Source organism: Helobdella robusta (assembly GCF_000326865.2).
Source record: "Helobdella robusta unplaced genomic scaffold HELROscaffold_55, whole genome shotgun sequence".
Lineage (NCBI taxonomy): Eukaryota > Metazoa > Annelida > Clitellata > Rhynchobdellida > Glossiphoniidae > Helobdella > Helobdella robusta.
In genome coordinates, this window is record NW_008705295.1 from 186,447 (window position 1) to 205,228 (window position 18,782).

General features: G+C 30.0%; 2 protein-coding genes across 2 annotated transcripts; one reads left to right on the forward strand and one right to left on the reverse strand.

Moving 5' to 3' along the window:
• Window positions 1-1,437: 1,437 nt before the first annotated feature.
• Window positions 1,438-3,973, forward strand: HELRODRAFT_86982 (hypothetical protein; the record flags this gene model as incomplete). The annotated part of the gene is made up of 3 exons (XM_009028353.1): window positions 1,438-1,558; window positions 2,372-2,485; window positions 3,867-3,973. Coding segments are annotated over 3 exons (342 nt in total), but the record flags the coding sequence as incomplete, so codon positions are not given.
• A 3,545-nt stretch (window positions 3,974-7,518) lies between these two features.
• On the reverse strand, window positions 7,519-11,618 carry HELRODRAFT_87016 (hypothetical protein; the record flags this gene model as incomplete). The annotated part of the gene is made up of 9 exons (XM_009028357.1): window positions 7,519-7,650; window positions 8,127-8,240; window positions 8,401-8,555; window positions 8,801-8,882; window positions 8,952-9,036; window positions 9,605-9,687; window positions 9,754-9,940; window positions 10,528-10,650; window positions 11,527-11,618. 9 exons carry the CDS (start codon window positions 11,616-11,618, stop codon window positions 7,519-7,521), a joined length of 1,053 nt encoding a protein of 350 aa, XP_009026605.1.
• Between the last annotated feature and the right edge of the window lie 7,164 nt (window positions 11,619-18,782).

An 18,782-nucleotide genomic window follows, 5' to 3' on the forward strand; every position in this document is an offset into this window, starting at 1 on the left:
GCTGTGAGTGTGAGCCGGCTTGAATTGCAACATTTTATAGATTGCTCATCTAATCAAAAGAATTTTGAAAACTTCTTCCGCAGATGATTGTGTTACCAACCGCACTGTTGTTCCTACATTTTGTTGCAGCATAAAAATATCGTTAGACGAAACAATTTTTCTTTTTTTGTTGCATTATTTTATATTTTTCATGTTCTTTTTAAGAGTATCGACTAATTGTCACATAATTTTTTGGTGGCCACGCAATTTCACTAGAAACTCTCCAAGCCAGTTAAAGTGTACATTGTTATAAAGAAGCGAATGGTGCAGTTATGTGCATCACATGTACGTATGGTACAATGAAGAGAAACCGGGTAATTGTACTACATCAACATGACTAGTCAGTGTGGTCTGATTATGTAGCTGTTCCAGTAAACCGATGTTAACTCTTTTTCAAAGTTAACTTGCCGTTTTAAAGCAAAAATTTATTAAAATATTATGTTAAGGACACAATTCAGGCTAACAAATATTTTAAGAAATTTTAATAATATAATTTATTTATTGAAAATTAATTCTTAAAAACGTCAATAAAATTAATTATTTGTAACACATCATTTATGATAACGTATGTACAAATTGATACAAAATCGTTATTTAAACAAAAAATGTTTCAACCGCTTACAAGTCGTAACAAATTTTGATTCAAATTCATAATTTTAAGCAATCATACATTTTGAAATTTGACTATGCAACGTAAGCTCAATAAAACAAAATGTAATTATTTTTAAATAAACTTCCACACCACCTTTAAAAATTAGCGTCGACGTGTTTAATGAATGTGCTTCAGGCTAGATGGAACAAAGTGCCCTTATCAACGAGTCACTTTTTAAGGTTCCCGTCGGCATCTGACTATTTAAGAATTGTGTATGGTCTTGTTAGCATAACGAAATGAAATGTACTAGAGTTGAAAGTTTGGGTGTAAAATTTCAACCGGATTTTATAATGATTATTCGTTGAAATTTTTTGACAATTCTGTTAAAATAATTTTTTTGTTTGGGTGTTCATTGTTTTACCTGCTTTCTTTTTTTTCAAACTTTGCATGGCGGTTTTTAATTTGTTTAAGGGTTAGGAGATTAATTGTTTGTTGAATAATGAGATAGTGAGATGCGTTGGTGTCTATTAGTAGACGTAACGGATTATTGCTATTATGTATTTTTATGTTGCACTATTAATATTAAGACTGGTCATTATTTAAGTTACTGAAATGAAAGTTTTAAAATTTTTGATGAAGTCAATTTTTGAAAATTTGTTCTGAATTATGAAGTGTTTAAAAAAACTGTTATATGGATAAGTTAGTAATTATAATGAGTTTTAACTAAATTATCTAATACTTGAGTGTTTGATACAATTGACAAAGACAAACATAAAAAAAATTTCTAAACCTAAAACACAAACTCTGAAACAGGAAAAACGTTCTGCCAAAATAAAGTTTGTATGAACAATGGATACTGTGGTTACGATTACCTGACTTATTATTGCGGCTGCACCGGTGGCTTTGGTTCTTTTGATTGTAGATCAAGTAAATAATAATTAAAATTAAATTTTTGTGTAAACAATTTTTGCTTTCAATTAAAATTTGTTGATGCAGGGTGTCAGCTGGGAGACGTGATAATTGGTGTTGAGACGTCAAAATCGTTGAATCCTGAGTTATACTCCCAACATGTCATGAAATTTATAAGGTTGTTGATGCACCACGGTCAGACTTTGTCTAATGTCCTCAACATGATGGTCCAGGAGACCAATGGAAATCAAAACGTGCTTACTAGCTTTGACATCAGCAACGCTTGGGATTCAATTCAACTTCTTAAGATGTTGTACGTTTCTTAAATTACTTCAATACAGACTATCTTTCAATCAACTTAATTTTTAAATCGTCAGATCGTTTTATGAAAAAAATAGTCTTTCCAATATGTTTGCAAATGGAATATCATTCTTTGAAAAATATGGCACCAAACAAAGAAATAAATTTTTTGTTATCATATCGTTTGGGCAATTAAAAAATTTGTATGAAGATTTCAAATATTCAGCTACTGTCCGAAAAATGGGGATTACCATTCTCTATGTTACAGTCCAGCTTTCAGAAGTAACGAGTTTACATTTTTTAAATATATTTTTATTGGCAGATTTTAAAACGTTACATTCATTAGTATTCAGAGAATTTAGAACAAATGAATCTTCTGTCATCAAATTTGAATGGAAGAAATACATTTGTCGCTAAAACGTTTGATGCATTGAATGAAGAAGTTTTACCAAAAGTCATTGAATCTCTTTGCAATTGTTAGTCATTCATATTAATGACTCAACTTTGATTTATTCAAGTTTTCAAATTTAGCGCAAAATGACTGCTCGTCAAGCAGATGTCGAGATGGAAGTACATGTGTTGACAAAATTAATGGTTTCGAATGTATCTGCGCTCCAACCCAAAGTGGAGAATTTTGCGATAAAAGTATGAAAAGCTTTTATTTAAACAAAATTTTAACATTTTACTAACAAAAATTACATTTCAAGAATGTGCAGTCAAATACGACATTGTTTTTGTGATTGACAAATCAAACGACATGCGACCGGAGCGTTTTGCAGCAAGCCTCGACTTCATGAAAACGCTGATAAGTTATTTGAACGTGGGTGACAATGGATCCAAAATCGCTCTTGTAACGTTTTCGGATACTGCAATTGTTGAATTTGACTTTAATGGTTATATGTCTCGAGAAGATGTTGTAAAGGTATGTTCCAAAAATAGTTGAAATTTATTTCAAATTTTTTGACTGAAAATATTTCTAATTTTCAAATTTCTCTCAATTTGAATTTTCTTTGTTCTAATCAGTCTTTAGATATAGTACATCATATAATTGAATACAATTGTGTGTTTGATATATATGTGGGTTACAGAGTTACGGTGAATTGAATTGAGAAATGAGTTGAGCTCTAGAAATTAAATGAGAACGTTAACCAGGAAGCATTTGCTTCGTTATATTCAATTTTTATCTCTCACGAATCACTAGAAAGCATTATTCAAATGATTTGCATGTTCTCTGTTCAAATTTTAAAATTTATTAATTTGTTTATATCTGTGAGGCAAACTACACATGCTTTCAATAAAAAAAGAACGACAGAGTAATTAGAAACTAAAATTTTATAAAATTGTTTTCAAAGTTGATTGTTCTTCTAAATACTATAAATACTACCGGGAATATTACATGTTTATGATTTTCTTGATGAAAAAAAAACATTTTAAAAAATATTTCATAATTTTAAAAATTGAAAAAATATTGTATATAATCCTTACAGGCGTTATACTTTCCAAAATATACATACGGAAAGGCCAACCTAGCACAAGCTCTAAGGGAAATTAGACAAAACATTTTTTTACCAGAAAAAGGTGATAGACCGAATGCAGCTAATTTTGTTGTAATTATGACAACTGGATCGGTGGACACAAATGACGAGTCAATTTATAGCTATGCTGTCCAGCTGAAAAACATGGGCACTCGTTTGTTGGCAGTAAAAATAGGTGATGATCAAATAATGATTTCAAAACTAAAATTATTTTTGTTACGTAGCTCTCTTGCAAAATAATAATATTTTGTTAAGTTAAATTAAAATGGTTTAAAATTTAACTTTTCTTTAAAAGGTGAAGGACAAGTTCCACTAGAATTTTCAAACATTGTGAATTATCCGCCCGATGAACATATTTTTCTTTCAACTTCATTCCGATCACTGAACGCTGAATTAGCTGACAGAATAATGACAAATATCATTTGTCCAGGTTTCCATTTAAATTTATGAATGAATAAATGTATACCACATTTTTCTATGAATTTCGACAGAGTTTGATCCATGCTTGAGCAACAGGTGCGATTCAGGGTCAACCTGCGTTTCTCACGGTAAATCGTACGACTGCATATGTCCACCTGGAAAAACTGGCCCTTTTTGTAACGAATGTAAGTTTTCAAAATACTCCATCGTTTATGATAAGAACTTAAAACTTTTATTTTTACATATTTCTTCAGCATGCCTAAATAAAGCGGACGTTGTGTTGGCTCTAGACTTATCTGGCTCATTAGCTGAATCTTTTAATGATATTCTTCTATTTTCAAGAACTTTAGTCAATAATTTAGTATTCTATCCAAGCAGAAATGAAGGCACCAAATTGGCTCTACTGACATACAGTGATAAATCCTATCTTGTTTTTAATTTCGACCAGTACAATGATAAACCGAGCGTTCTAAACGCTCTCAATCTCCATCATATTAACGGACGAACCAACACGGCTTCAGTATTCAAAATGACTTTGGATGACGTGCTGCATTCTTCGGCCAATAGGCAAGATGCAACGGATCACGTGGTTATTGTGACAGACGGAAATTCGAATATCAACGTTCCACAAACAACCATGGAAGCAGGGAAGTTGAAGATGTACGGAGCTAAGATGACAGTCGTTGCCGTTGAAGATTTTGATGGCATAAACAAAGAGGAAATCGACTCGTTGGCTAGTTCACCCATTGATTCGTACCGATTTGTTTTGCATAAAAATAATCGATTGAATGAAATAAACGACATAACGAGGAGGATTGCCTTCAACATTTGTGGTAATAAGTGAATTACAATATTCTATTCCCCAATCCATATTGTAATCTGACGAAAAGTTACTAGGATTTGCTACAAATTAATTAATCTGCTTAGTTTTTAACAATTTATTTCAGTTTTTTGTTATTTTTAATTTTTAACCGTACTTTTAAATCAAAATTGTGTAATTTTGCTTTCACAAACTTAAATTATAAAAAATTCCTTCTGAAAAATGTATTATCACAAAAATTTGTTCATTTTTCTTATTATACAAATAAAATTTAGAGTAGTGAATTAGTAAATTAAATTAGCCATGATAGAAAATGTTAGAGCAGAGGGTCTCTTCTTGTGAAAAGCGACTCCGTTGGGGGTCAAATAATAATTTTCCAGAGGTCACGGCTCTAAAAAGGTTGAGAACCAGCACATTAGTCATACATATTGTGGTAGTTAGGGTGTACGGTTCGGCAGATCACATATACGCTAATATATTAATAATTAACATTTATTAAATCTTGGCATAATTACAAAGATGACTGTGGGTGGTTGAATTTTTAAGTCCAAAGTTGAAACTACTACAATCGAAGATGGATGAAACTTTTCGCAATCACAGCAATTACTTTTTCAAGCCACTTTTTTAATTTTGATCTTGAAATCCAGTCAATTTACTCAAATACGAATCCAGATAACAAATTTTTATATTCTTTTCATAAAATGATAATTTTTCATTATTTGACTTAACTAATTCCCTCTGTTTTTCCTTCCAATTGAAATTGAAAAATCTAATCGGCAGATTTAACTCAATTAATAATTAATAGATAATTGTTAATAATTAAAAAAATTAAAAAAGGGTTTTTTAAATTTTTTGAAGTTTTTTTAATAAGGGAGTATAATATAATCTATCGGGTGTTTTACTTCTGCACAACTTTTCAAATTCGTGTTTAAGTTAGCATCCAAATCCACTTCGCACTGACAATATTTCTCCCTACAAATTCCTAAAACATTTTTCGTTTCTGGAAAACATTTTCTGAAGAATGCAAACAAAAATCATTAATAAAAAGTTTATGAAAAAATTGGTTAGGTATATTAAAAGTGTTAATAGATAGGTAAACATTTTTTGCTAAGTTTTGCGTTTCAAGTAGCAAGTACGGGAGTGTATTCCTCGCCTACAACCACAAAATGTACACCGATTACATAGATCCATTCTAACTGAGCTTAAAAAGTTGTTTAGCATAAAACAATGAGCGTGACATGTTGATGAAAAGGGAAACCTCAAAATAGTATATGAATAGCGAGTGTAGGTGGGGCTAAATGGACTTTCGCAGAATATATTTTTAATTTGAAATATATAGATTTTCTAACTAAGACTAAGTACAGAAATTTACTGTTATAAAAAAATAAGCGGTTTACAAGCGATTTGATGATTCTCACTTGCACATGACATAACATAGCCAGTGGCCATCTGTATGACAGGATGGTATAGGATGATGAGGCATCTCTGGTAACAAGTGGAGCCACCTGGAGAAAATTAACATAGTTAAAGCTTAATTTTAGTGTTTTTACATTGTTTAATAACATCTTTGAACATAAAATCAAGCGAGCGTAAAACTTGCGATCTTAATTGACTCAAAAAAATCAACAATCTACATGGTTGGAGCTATGATGGGTGCCAGTGGAGCCTTTTTGAACATTTATTACGTTTTATTCCTAACATTTCATCCTCTATTTTATCATTATGTTTTACTTATTATAAGTCAATAATTTTAATGCTTCAACTTTGCGATTTATAAGTAGACTATTATAAAGTTTTCAATCAATTGAGATCACAAATCGCGTCGTTTAAATTTATGTTTATAAATTATATTTTTTATAATTTGCAGGAAGCAATCAATTTATTTTTTAAAATTTTCATTTATAATTATTGAGTTTCCGTTGTCTTGTGTTCCAAAAATTCCGAACACTCCAAAATCCTGACTGCGGCCTTGAAGCAACCCGCGCAAGATCAAAAATTCAAACGCTGTAGACGTTGTCGATGGCGAAATAGTATTATTATTATAATACACAAATCACCTATGATATCTCCTCTCTTCGGTTTGAAAGCTAAATTTGTAAAAACCAAATGTTAGCACAAAAATAGTTAGAAACATTTTGCATAACATTTCACGGTACAAAACAATTTATTTATTAATTGTTTATAATTTATCAATTAAATTATTTAAAATTTGGCCTTTGAACAATATTTGATTTTTAGACTAAGATTTAATGTTGTTTTGAAATACGTATCTTCCATAGATTTTTTTAAAGCGCGTTTATTCGTACGTTACTAAGCCGCTTCGCATTTTTTACATGTTATGAATTAATTAAAATAAATTGTTAGAAAGCTCAAGGATTTGATACACCACCATGTCATTTTGCTAAATGCAATCCAATGTGATGTATCTATACTTCATCAAAAACTTTCCAATTTTATTTCTTATTATCCGGGCTTAGCCGTTTACTTGAATGTGCGAATTTCTGGTCGGGATGATATAAATAATAATTAATCAAAATTAGCAATACTTAAATAACGCCGGTTCTTTTCTGACATCATCGCTAATGATGCCGAACTAGACGCTCAAGCTACTTGCGATTTTTTTACAATAACTGTTTTTAGATAAAACTGGTTATGAAGTAAAAAGCAGCGAGAACTCTAATTAATCTAATTACTAAGAACTCTAATTACAAATTAATCAAAAAAAGTTTCGAGCTTGTTTTCTTTATTTCATCAATCTTTTTGAAATGATTTTTTTTTAATTTAGCATCTCTGATTGTAATATTTCTTCATAAAAATAATTAAATGTTACATTTTCGTTCATGATATTTTGTAACATCGAAATAATAAAACATTAATATTGGGTTCACTATGAATGAAATTAATTATTTTGGCATTCTTCTAAGCTCATGTGTAACCCAGAGAGCAAAACTAAGTACTGTTACAGCACCACCTTGATGAGCACTTGCCAGATGGACGGGAACAAATGATAACAATGTGGCTATTCCCAGCAAACCCTGCATTGTCAATGGAAATGGAAAACAATAAATTACGATGATTAAAAAAAAAGAAAAATTAGAACTGTCTTGAACTATCGAAGATTTAAATATTACATTTAGTTGCGGGTCAATAAACGTGCAAGAGTTGTACAACAGTTTGATGTACAGATTAATTTATCAAAGCAGCTTGTCGAAGTCCGCATGCTTCCCGCAACGACTATTCTACAGAGCAGTCAACACAGCATGTCAGAAATGTTGATTTTAGCAACGCGTCTTATGATTACCATGATAATTTATAGAAATCGGGCAATTTTGGCGCAAACCATCTCTGCTCACTCTTTTTCCCAAGCTTAAACCAGATGTTAACAAAACATATATTTATTTATCGACATTAATTTATTTGCAATTTCGTGTTGATTAAAGGAACGATGATTTTTTTAACGAAGAAGATAAATTAAATCATATAATTTGCCAGTTAATTAAACGGATAATACCTGCAAAAGACCGGCAGCAGCCAGGCAGTTTATAATGAATTTTGCTCTTGGTGGAAGTTTAACCTTTCGGCTGTAGAGCCAAGTGATGAATATTAAGCCTCCCGTTAGTTCACCCTAAATAAAATTTTTCTGCCTTTTCAAAAAACATTTATTGAAAATAAATAGAAATTTTTTATTTAAAATGTGTGTGACAAAAACGAAATAACCGTTTGAAATTAAAAAAAGCAGTACCAGTTGAAACAACTGAAAAAAACCTTTCGCGGTTAAAACGTACTAAATGTCGATGAATAAACTGAACAGTAGCCACATTTTCAAAAGCATTCTTCCATTTAGGAGTAATAGCCATTAAGTCATCGGGAATCCATTTGTCCGCCATTTTTGGCCACGTGTTATAAACGAGACCACCATCTAGTCCTGCCACAAAAGCGCCTTGAGATTGTGATTAATTAAATTAACAAATTAACAACTTTGGCCATTTAGCGATTTATATAATGTCACTAGTGAACCGGTGATGATGACAGCCTGTGCAAATTTATGATATTATCTAGTTCGGAATCACGAAGAGAAGCATGCAAAAAGATCATTAATTGGCAAATTAACTCTATTTCGAACGATTTCAATAAACTTCAAAACCGCAATAAATTAAACTTGAACTGAAAATTAAATCAAATTACCAGAAATAGCAGTCAAAACGACCAAAGCTTTAATAGTGTGGTTCATCATTTTCAGCCTCTTCACAGCGGAGGTCATGGCAAACTTTCAATTTAAATTTACTTTTATACACTTCTGGTTAACAGCAAAAGTTTTAATTAATTAATCACTTACTTGTTGTGGCTCAAGTAAATGGTTCAGTCCTTGATAGAAAAACAGTGAATAAAGTACTAGTGCTGAAGTCAAGTGGGCAGCCAATCTGAAAGTCCATTTTCGAATGTCAAAATTTCATTAACAATTTGTCAAAATTTCATTAACAATTTCATTGCATTTTTAAAATAATTTTTGCTCAATTACAAATTTCTAGTTAGCCACTGAACACATCAATCCATTGTATGCATGTGCTAAGTAGGGTGCCGATTATTGAACTAATCTTTTCTTCATTTTATCTAAACAGCTGTTCTAAAAATTCAGTGTGGTTTCCGCCCAAAACGTTATACTGCTGACATATTTGCTGTTTGTCAGCCGAAAAAAATTTCAAAGGCAGCAAAACGATCTTTTCATGACATTAATCGCTTTGACAAAAGCTTTCGACACGGTTAAACAGAGTTTTGGCTTTTAAAAAATTATGAAAAAATTCACTGTCACGCACAGGAGTACTTGATTTCTATAGTGAAACATGGAGTTGTAAAAGCTCTGCATGTAATTTTAACAAATTGAATAATAACAATAAAATAATTGTCTGTAAAACTGAGATATTAAGTTTCAAACTTAAAGCTGAAAGCGTGGTAATATATATATATATACAAAAAGCAAAAGTGTTTAACCTATATTGACTAACTCTCGGTGTGATTGTTGATTCGTTATGTTCTTCCAGTCCACTTTTCACCATGTACCAGCCAAGGACACCCTTCCCAGAAAACAAGTGGATAAATAATTGACTGACATTTGCAATAATTCCAGATCAAATAATTACCTGTGCGCCGATGAGAGAACCATATATAAGCGTCCTGATCTTCATTCCCTTGTTGAAGTAACCCTTCTTCCAGAAGAAAACAGCAGGCAGTAAAAACACGAGACCAATACTTCGACCCCACATGCGATGGATATATTCCCAGAAAAATATTTTTTTGAATCCTTCCAAAGTTAGTTCACGTTCTAAACTGCATTAAAACATATTTCAACAAGTTAACAAATTCATTTAAAATAATAGCTCCTAAAGGTAATAGAGCTGACCTGAGTTTTTCTTTATTATGCAACTCTGGCAAGAGCAACTTAGTTACAATTCCCTATTTACTTGGCTACAATATAGCTCTTGGACTACAAAGATTGTTATTGCACGCAAACATTATTAAGTTCATTCAAATTGAAAAATTTTTTCAATGTTTTTGGTATAAACTACTATCATCAGTGTAATTTAAATCTGGTGGATAAGCCTTTGCTGGTTTTTGTAGTTATCCAGTTTTGCGATAGGTTCTCAAAAAGTCTTCTAACTATTCTAAACCCATCTAGCAGATTGCTCTGGATGTTCAGAATGAATTGTCTTCTGAGCTATGACAGTGCTTCCTTGTCAATTAATAAAAATGTTTAAAACACATTTCTTCAAAATGCATATGTAGGTTGCATATCATGCTCTATAAACGTTATATAAAATTATTATTATAACAGGATGTCGTTGTATAATTCTTTTGCAGATCTAAAGAAAGCAAAAGACAAAAGAAAACGACTGTTAAAAAAAATCATCACTAACTATTTGTACTCAGGATATTTTTTATACTCTGTGAACTCTTTTTCCCATTCATCTTCTGTTCTTGGTGGTCTCATGCCTTTTATTACATTCCACTGGGTTATTGATAAACCAGATTCAGTGAGTCTGCATTTAATGAAAATTTGTAAATAAACACTTACACATACAAACAAAAACTAACCTATAATATATATATATATATATATAATAATTTAAATATTTTATTTTATAAATATGGGTGCATGTACACATAATAATGATAACTGAAAAAAACTGATGATATATAATTTGCCCACTATCATTTAGGTTTAGGCACACACAACCAAGTTAGTTAATAAAAAAATTGGTCAGAAATCTAGTGTACAGTTAGCATTGCTATAACAAATATTGAAGATGTAGAAGATGATGGTTTTGGTACAAAGTGCAAAAATAATTAGCGATTGATCCAGTAAAAACAATGATATCGATGCTAATAAAAAAGTTTGGTGATTAACAGTTCTCAAGAAACAATGTAAGTACAATTCATTGAAGAGATTCTGAGAGTAAGCAATAGCTGACAACAATTTCTTTATAAAAGAATTATTGATATAAGGGGAAATGATTGTCTGCAAATAACAAAGATTCAAGCTATATTATGTTAAGCTATACTCCATTCAGTTAGAATTGGATCAAATTTTAAGAATAAAATATTTCCATTTCAGTTAGAATTGGAGCAAATTTTATGATTAAATTATTTCCAATTACGACAAAGTAAATTTTTTTTTAATATTTGCATTGTCAGTGGAGTTCACCATCCAGAAAGGATCAGAAAAAATTCCCATTTACAACAATTTTGCGAAACTACTCTTCAGTCAATTAGTGAAAGATTTCATCAGATTGATAATAATCAGAATATAATTACTCAAATAGTCTTGGTATGCTACATAATGGTTCATTCTATATACATAAGAACAATTTTATTAGACGTAAAAGTTCTATCAAAGTTAAGAAGATAAAAGTAACCTGGTTATGCCACCAATTACAATGGCACCAAAACACATCCCAGAACATGCTAGAAGCCATCTTCCAACCCGTTTATCATTTTTTGTCAACATGGCAGTTTTGCTCACATCATGAGAACATTTTTTAACAAACTTTAAAATTGATTAATCATTATATTAAAAGTTAATATAAATATTTGTTCTCATCATATGTTTATATAGAGGCATTTGTTCAAAAGCTGAATAATAAGTTATCTGGTATTGTTCCAGGTGTTCAACTAAATATGCCCTTTCAAGCCTAAAAAGACATATGATATGATATGCTAAATGTACTCAGATTGTTGAATTTCAGCCCACCATCACCCTTTTACAACCTCATTTAGAATATGGAAAACAAAATAGGTTTAATTTAGTTGAAAAAATAAAGAAATCCAGTACAGAATCAACTAAAAAATGGCTTATGTAACAAATTCCCATTAATATTTTATTATATTGTAATAAATATATGTTAAAACAAATGATGTCATATAAGATGAGTGTAAAGAGGGGCAGAATAATTAAGTAAAGGATGGGTTAGTTGGGGAGGGCTTATGTATAAATTTATGTTGAAACTGAATATAATTATAATAGAATAGACATTATGATTTAATAATTGATAACAATATAAGTGACAAACCCCACCTACACCTAACCCAAATGAAGTATAATAATCAAAATGTCAATCATGTTTTATGCTCCTTAATAAAAATAAATAAGCAATGTCTATAGTAAACTATAGTGTACTTTACAAACAAATTGTAGTAGTAACAACTTAAATAAGTGTAGGAAAGTAAATAGTGTAATAATTATAATAATTATATTTATGATTATTAAATTTATAACATTAATTAATAAAAAATAAGAGCCCAAAAGAAAAAAAGTAATAATTTAATTTAACTCACTCATTCATAAGTTATTTAATAATCATAATATTATAAGTACTATATATATATATATATATAATAATATATATAATAATTTAATTTTTTATAAATAAAAATTATAACTAGTAGAGTTATCTGTTATTTTTATACAATTATAATAATTATATATTCTTTATATTATAATTAAAATAGAAAAAAATAAAATAATTAAACAAGAGAAAATAAAAAAGTACCAAAAAAACTTTATTACCGTTTGTGTACACCTAGCCGAGATATTTTGTTTCAGCAATGAAGAACAGAACTTGAAAAACTTTAACTGGTGAGCCATGTTTACTCCTAGAATATTAAGTCTATGCAAAAGATTTTACAAAACTGAAGATGAAGCAGTAGACGCCTGTAACGTAAGTAAGGTTTCGTGGATTTTTGTAAAAAAGTGTTTACTTTTCACATTAAAATTATTATGGACAGCCGAAAGTAATTTTTTCAATCTAAATTCAAAAAAATTTTCTTATTGTTATAGAAATCAAAAGCATACGATAGGTTGAAATTGTTTATTTCTGTTAAGCAATAACCCATATATCTTGATTCAACATATATTCAGTGACCAGGTTTGAAAATGACAAAAAGAACTCATTTATCACATGTAGTTTAGTACGTATTTACAAAAGCTGTTTGTGTGTTGTTAATTCCTCTGGACTATAAAAAAGACTTTTGACCTACTTTAACACCGATCTACTTTAAATTATGAATTTTGTAATGCATCTTTTTTTCCAGAAAAAATAAAATAAATATATACCCTATATATAAAATGACCCTTTTATTCGAATTATACATATTTAATATATATATATATATATTCATGAAATTATATAAGAATAACCATAATCATATAATCAGAATAATTAATACTTTTATTTTCGGAACGTTCTATATGGTAATTAACTTTTAAATCCTTTTAATGGATTTCACTTTTCTATCTATTGTTTTACTTTCTAGGAGTTTGATGTAACTAATTTTTTTAAACGTCCTTCCTATATATATATCTATATATATACATTTTCCATTTTGTTTCATCAGCCATCCAGGTTTTACGAGAAACAATGACTCATACACATTCCTTATCATCGGAGGTTTCGTTGCTTGATTATGCTAAAAATTTTAAATGTCCGGGAAAATTTCAAACAACGATAAATAATAGTTTAAACTTAAATAGAGAAACGCGTAACGATGACGACAAATCTACTGATTGCCCGTTCAACACAGAAATAAATTGTGATACAGCTTTGGGATTGGAAAAATTAAAATTATTTAAAGAAACGAAAAACAGCACAACTGCTAATGCTAATTGTATCCCTGATAGGAAAAAGGTTCATTTGGATGGTGGTGATTTGTTGAAAAATTCTAATAGTTGCAACACGAATATGTCATTGTTTGGCAAATTAATTACTTGTACTACCACAAATTCTTTTAAAAATTCTGCTACTGCGGAAATTATATGCAAAATTATAGCAACTAAAAACTTGTATGAAAATACTTTGTCGAATAAAAAATTAAAAAGATTCATTCATGTAAAGACAATTAAAAATCAAAAATTGAAAGAAAATAAAAATCATTTTAGTAATTATAAATGGAATGAGAAGAATTCATTTTGACAATGTTTTTTTTAAACATTTTTGATTATGTTGTGATTATCCAATAACTAAAGTTAATGTTAAATGTTAATCAGTAACTTAAAAAAGTCAGATTTACAAAAAATGTTTATAGATTTTTAATTTTTCTTCCAGATATTGTAATGTAATTATTTTTTAAATGTTTTTATATATTTTTATAATTAAGAAATGTGTTTACATTTTAAATGTTGTAAGCTTGCTGTTTATTATGATTATATTTATCATTCACTGCTGATATATTTCTCAAATGTCTTAAAATGACAAAAGTTATTCCAATTCATAAAAGTGGTCAGACAGATCAGGTTTCAAATTATCGTCCAATATCAATAGTATCAATTTCTAAGCATGTATATATATATACAGCAAGGAGCACTGATGATGATTCATTCGGAATCTAAATATGGCCTTATTTGCAGCATGAATTCGAAAAATAAGTTTATTTTGAATTTTAATAAACTAAACGTTCACCAGAAAACTTTAGTGAGAAAAATCGAAAAAACGAACTACAAACATATTAACGCCAAACATTCGGTAGAATTTATAGAATATTGTAAAAATTATAGTCTATTACCAACATATATATATATATATATATATATATATATATATATATATATATATATATATATATATATATATCATGTTTTCTAAGTTGCATTCAAAAATATCAATTTTCCGATGAGTGTGGCATTATTTCGCGTAGTTTTGGTCCGTTGACACTGACTTCATATATGAATTTTAAGTTTTTTCTGTTTTCGTGTATTTGACTTGTCATAACCACTGGAATGGTTGAATTACTCTATATAATTAGTTGTTATCTTTTTACATTTGTTATCTTTGTTATTTGTCAATCGATTGTAAACCGTAGAATCTTTTCATACCATAGAAGCTATATAAAGGGCAGGAGTAGCGGAGTCGTAAATGTCAAACGAAGTCGTAAATGTGATTTATGTAGTTACTTGAATTAGTTAAGTGTTTATATTACTGTTGGCATTCGAACACGTTCAACCAAGTTTGCATTCGAAGCAGTTGTGTTCATCTTTGAAGTTGTAGCACAAGTGTTGGTGGTTACGAGCCTTAAAGTGCTACAACATGCCAGAAGTAAAATTTTGATAGATTGAATTTTCATGAATGAATGCCAGTATTGGAAGACCTCAATACAATTAGTCTGATGAAATGAACTACGACAACGAATCCTCGACTCTAAAGGAGATAAGGCAGCTTTGATAAACCGCGACAAATAAGAGAATGAGGCGCATGCCAATTTGTTTCAAGAGTGACGTTGTTTTTAAGAAACAAAATTTCAGGTGAAACACATCCATCATATATATTCGTTAAAAACAAAAAAAAACTAGCGAGACAAATGTTTGACAGCGTTGTTTCCAAACCGGTTGATGTCGATTTACTGGTGGAATTTGTTTTAATTTATTATGTCGTCGGACTGTTGTATTTCATAATATCAAAACTGGCAGAAATGCTTGACTAACACTTTATTAAAATTAAAAGTTATTTATTGACAAACATGAGATGAAATTAAAAAGTTTTCAAAACATCTAAACAATAAAAATATACTTCGAAAGTACAACATTAATATATAAAAAAGAAATATAGTTCAAATGTGTAATCAGTGAGCAATGTAAAATTACGAAAGTATAGTTGTCAGTTTATCACATGGAAACAATAAAATTAAAAAATGCGTTCTATGCCTCAAGATTTCCGCAGCTGCTTCAGTGGGATTGCACAAAATCCTCTACGAGCAGCACTCCATCCAGTCTGCCACCTTTCCAACGTTGTAGTAAAGCCCATCGTACTTGGCTGCAATATGTTTTACCTTAAATTTAATACTACACGAGTAAGTTATTATAATTCATTCTTCAACACTCATGTTTCATTTATGTCTGAGCAAAAAAAACCCTAACTTATTTAATATAGATTACTTCACGTTGTTTGTAAAAAATTAACTAAAAGCGAACAAGCTTGCTAACCCACGGAGCTGTAAAAAATATATTGTGCATTAACCGCGTGCAATCATCAGTCTAGCAATTCCAAAATTTTAAGTTCCGTATTGGAGCAAAGCCTTATAGCTTTTCACGAAATATTGAATTTACGGTTTGTAAGCAAATTTAATGTTTTGAAACATAAATCCTTAACATAATCGTTCATTTTTTGTGTTAGGATAAGAATTTATTTGGAATAAAGTTGGTTTAAAATATCTTTTACAGGCTTGATAAAGTTGGTGAATTTTTGATGGTCATAGACGAACAACGTTGGATGAACATCTTCGAAAATTTTAACGAATATATGCATGTGCATATCAAAAAGAGATTGATGTTCAATGATATCTTTCCAAACTCCATCTCACATCAAATAATTTTAATACAAAATTCGATCTCAAAGTTTGTTTCTACTTGACTTGTTTATTTTTAATCACAAAAGAACATCAACACATCGCTTACATTTTTTGTCGTTTTAAACATAAATTACATGCACCTTTTTATTTTTTTGCTTAAAATTTTTTACTATTATGCTTTCTAAAAAAAAACTAAACTTCATTTAAATAATACGCGATTTATGTAATCCTTCTATTGCTTACTAATAATAAATCTAACTAAACTAGTGTACTTTGTGATACTTATATTATTGAAAAGCTTAACAATCAACCATTCGTTGCACGGTTCAATTAGGTTTCATTATCGTGAATGAAGCAACATTATCTAAAAACGCGTACGTGTGGGAATGATCACAAAACGGTAAATGTATATATATGCCTGAAAACTTGATTTGATTTGATCAAATTTGATTAATTTGAAGATACTGCAAGTTAAAAGAACATTCAAAAAATTAGCAGTTTTACGATCGTTCCTTCACCCAATTTGATTTTTAACTAAAAGTGAAGGTTTCAGTTAATTGCCAATATATCAGTAAAACAACTGCTCTCAAGATTGTTATCGAATTTATTGAGTGGCCCAAAAATGTTAACCGTTAATCAGTTACTTGCTTAATAAGGAAATAGTCTACTTGATAAATGAAAACCTATTTTTGAACCACACTGTATGTAATTATATTTGTTCATTTTAGTCCGAATAAATTAGTTTCGTACTTATAATTGTTATCACACTCAATTTTTATGATAAGCGATGTGAAAACTTGACAAAAAGGTAAGCAATTACTTTTACTGTCAATTTTGACACCATATTCAATATAAGATAATGCCGATTTTTTTAATGAGTAAGTCTTATAAACCCTGATTGATTAAAAAAATTGTATACTTCATTTTGCGAAAAGCATGTTTTACAAACTAAAAATAGCTAACTCGTTGCTATTTCTACTAAGAAGGAAATTTAGATAAAATGTAATTAAATTGACAGAACTATAAATAAAACAAAAATGTTTTTAAATTAAAATTTGTCTCAAAATTTCTAAAAATGAAAACGTATCATCGACATTCCAAACCTACGAATGGCTGACTGATGACAGAAGTTGTATCGATATCTTTGTTCCACGGAATGTCCAGACTCGGCTGATAGTCCGGTAGACCGGAAGCATCCGCAAAAGTGGAATTTGATACCGATGCCCACGTCAAGCCAAGATCCTCACTTATGACTATGGCTTTCTTGTTTTTGTCCACTCCGTACAAACGCTTCGTAGTCGTAACGTATCCCAGTATGTTAATTACGGAATTGTCTAACGCTACGTTACAAAGTCGAGTTTGTGTATTATATTGGTATAATGTTTTTTTGAACTAAATTTTTTGAGGTAATTATATTACTATATTTACCTTGCCAAGTAAGCCCATCACGGCTTGAAAAGCATTTCATATTTTCCAAACTTGACCAAATATTATTTAAAAATTATTTAAAATAAATGTCGGAATAATAAATTAAAATTAAGGGTTCTTACTCGGGCATTGTGTCACATAGAATATTATTGGCCTCTACCATCCCCATTTCTCTGTTTTTCAGCACTTGAAACATTGATTTGCAACAAAATATTTATTTATATATACAAATACGTATACATAAATATAAAATCCTAATAATATACAAAATTTGTTTGAATGTCTTTTCCTTTGGGATAAATCATTTTTTATGACCGTCCAAGAGCTGAAAAGTTCCAAATGTAAGTGCCCGGTTTTGTGGGAGGGTTTATCATGTTTTGTAGAATATGGCCCATAACTGCCAGCTTTTGCGACTTTACTGTCAATCATGAATTAAACAGTCAAACTATTGATATTTTTACATTTGAACGTCCAGACTGAAAACGACTTGTGTCAACTGTCAATAAGAACAAATGATTTAAAAGGTTAGGCATAATCTGGCTCTAGTTTTCCAAAAATAAATGGTAATGATTCCAATATTATGAACAGATTTACAAAAGCGGGCGAACAAAATATTGATGTTTTAGCTTCTTTCTGAACGTGTCTCTTTCCTCTTTAACATTCACCACATCGTCGTCCATTCCAGACCATAGCTGCAGCCACAGAGAAACGACGTCGTCCATAGTTTTCTTTTCTGACTTTTGGAAAAACAAATTTCTTTTTGGCAAAAGATCTGAGCTTTCGTTTATCAGCAACGGTAAAAACAGCCACGATCAGTTGCTGCAAATACCGAGGACCAAATCTCATATTTTGAAATAAATCCATATTTTGTGACACCAGCAATTATTCTTGCCGCAGTGTTTTAAAT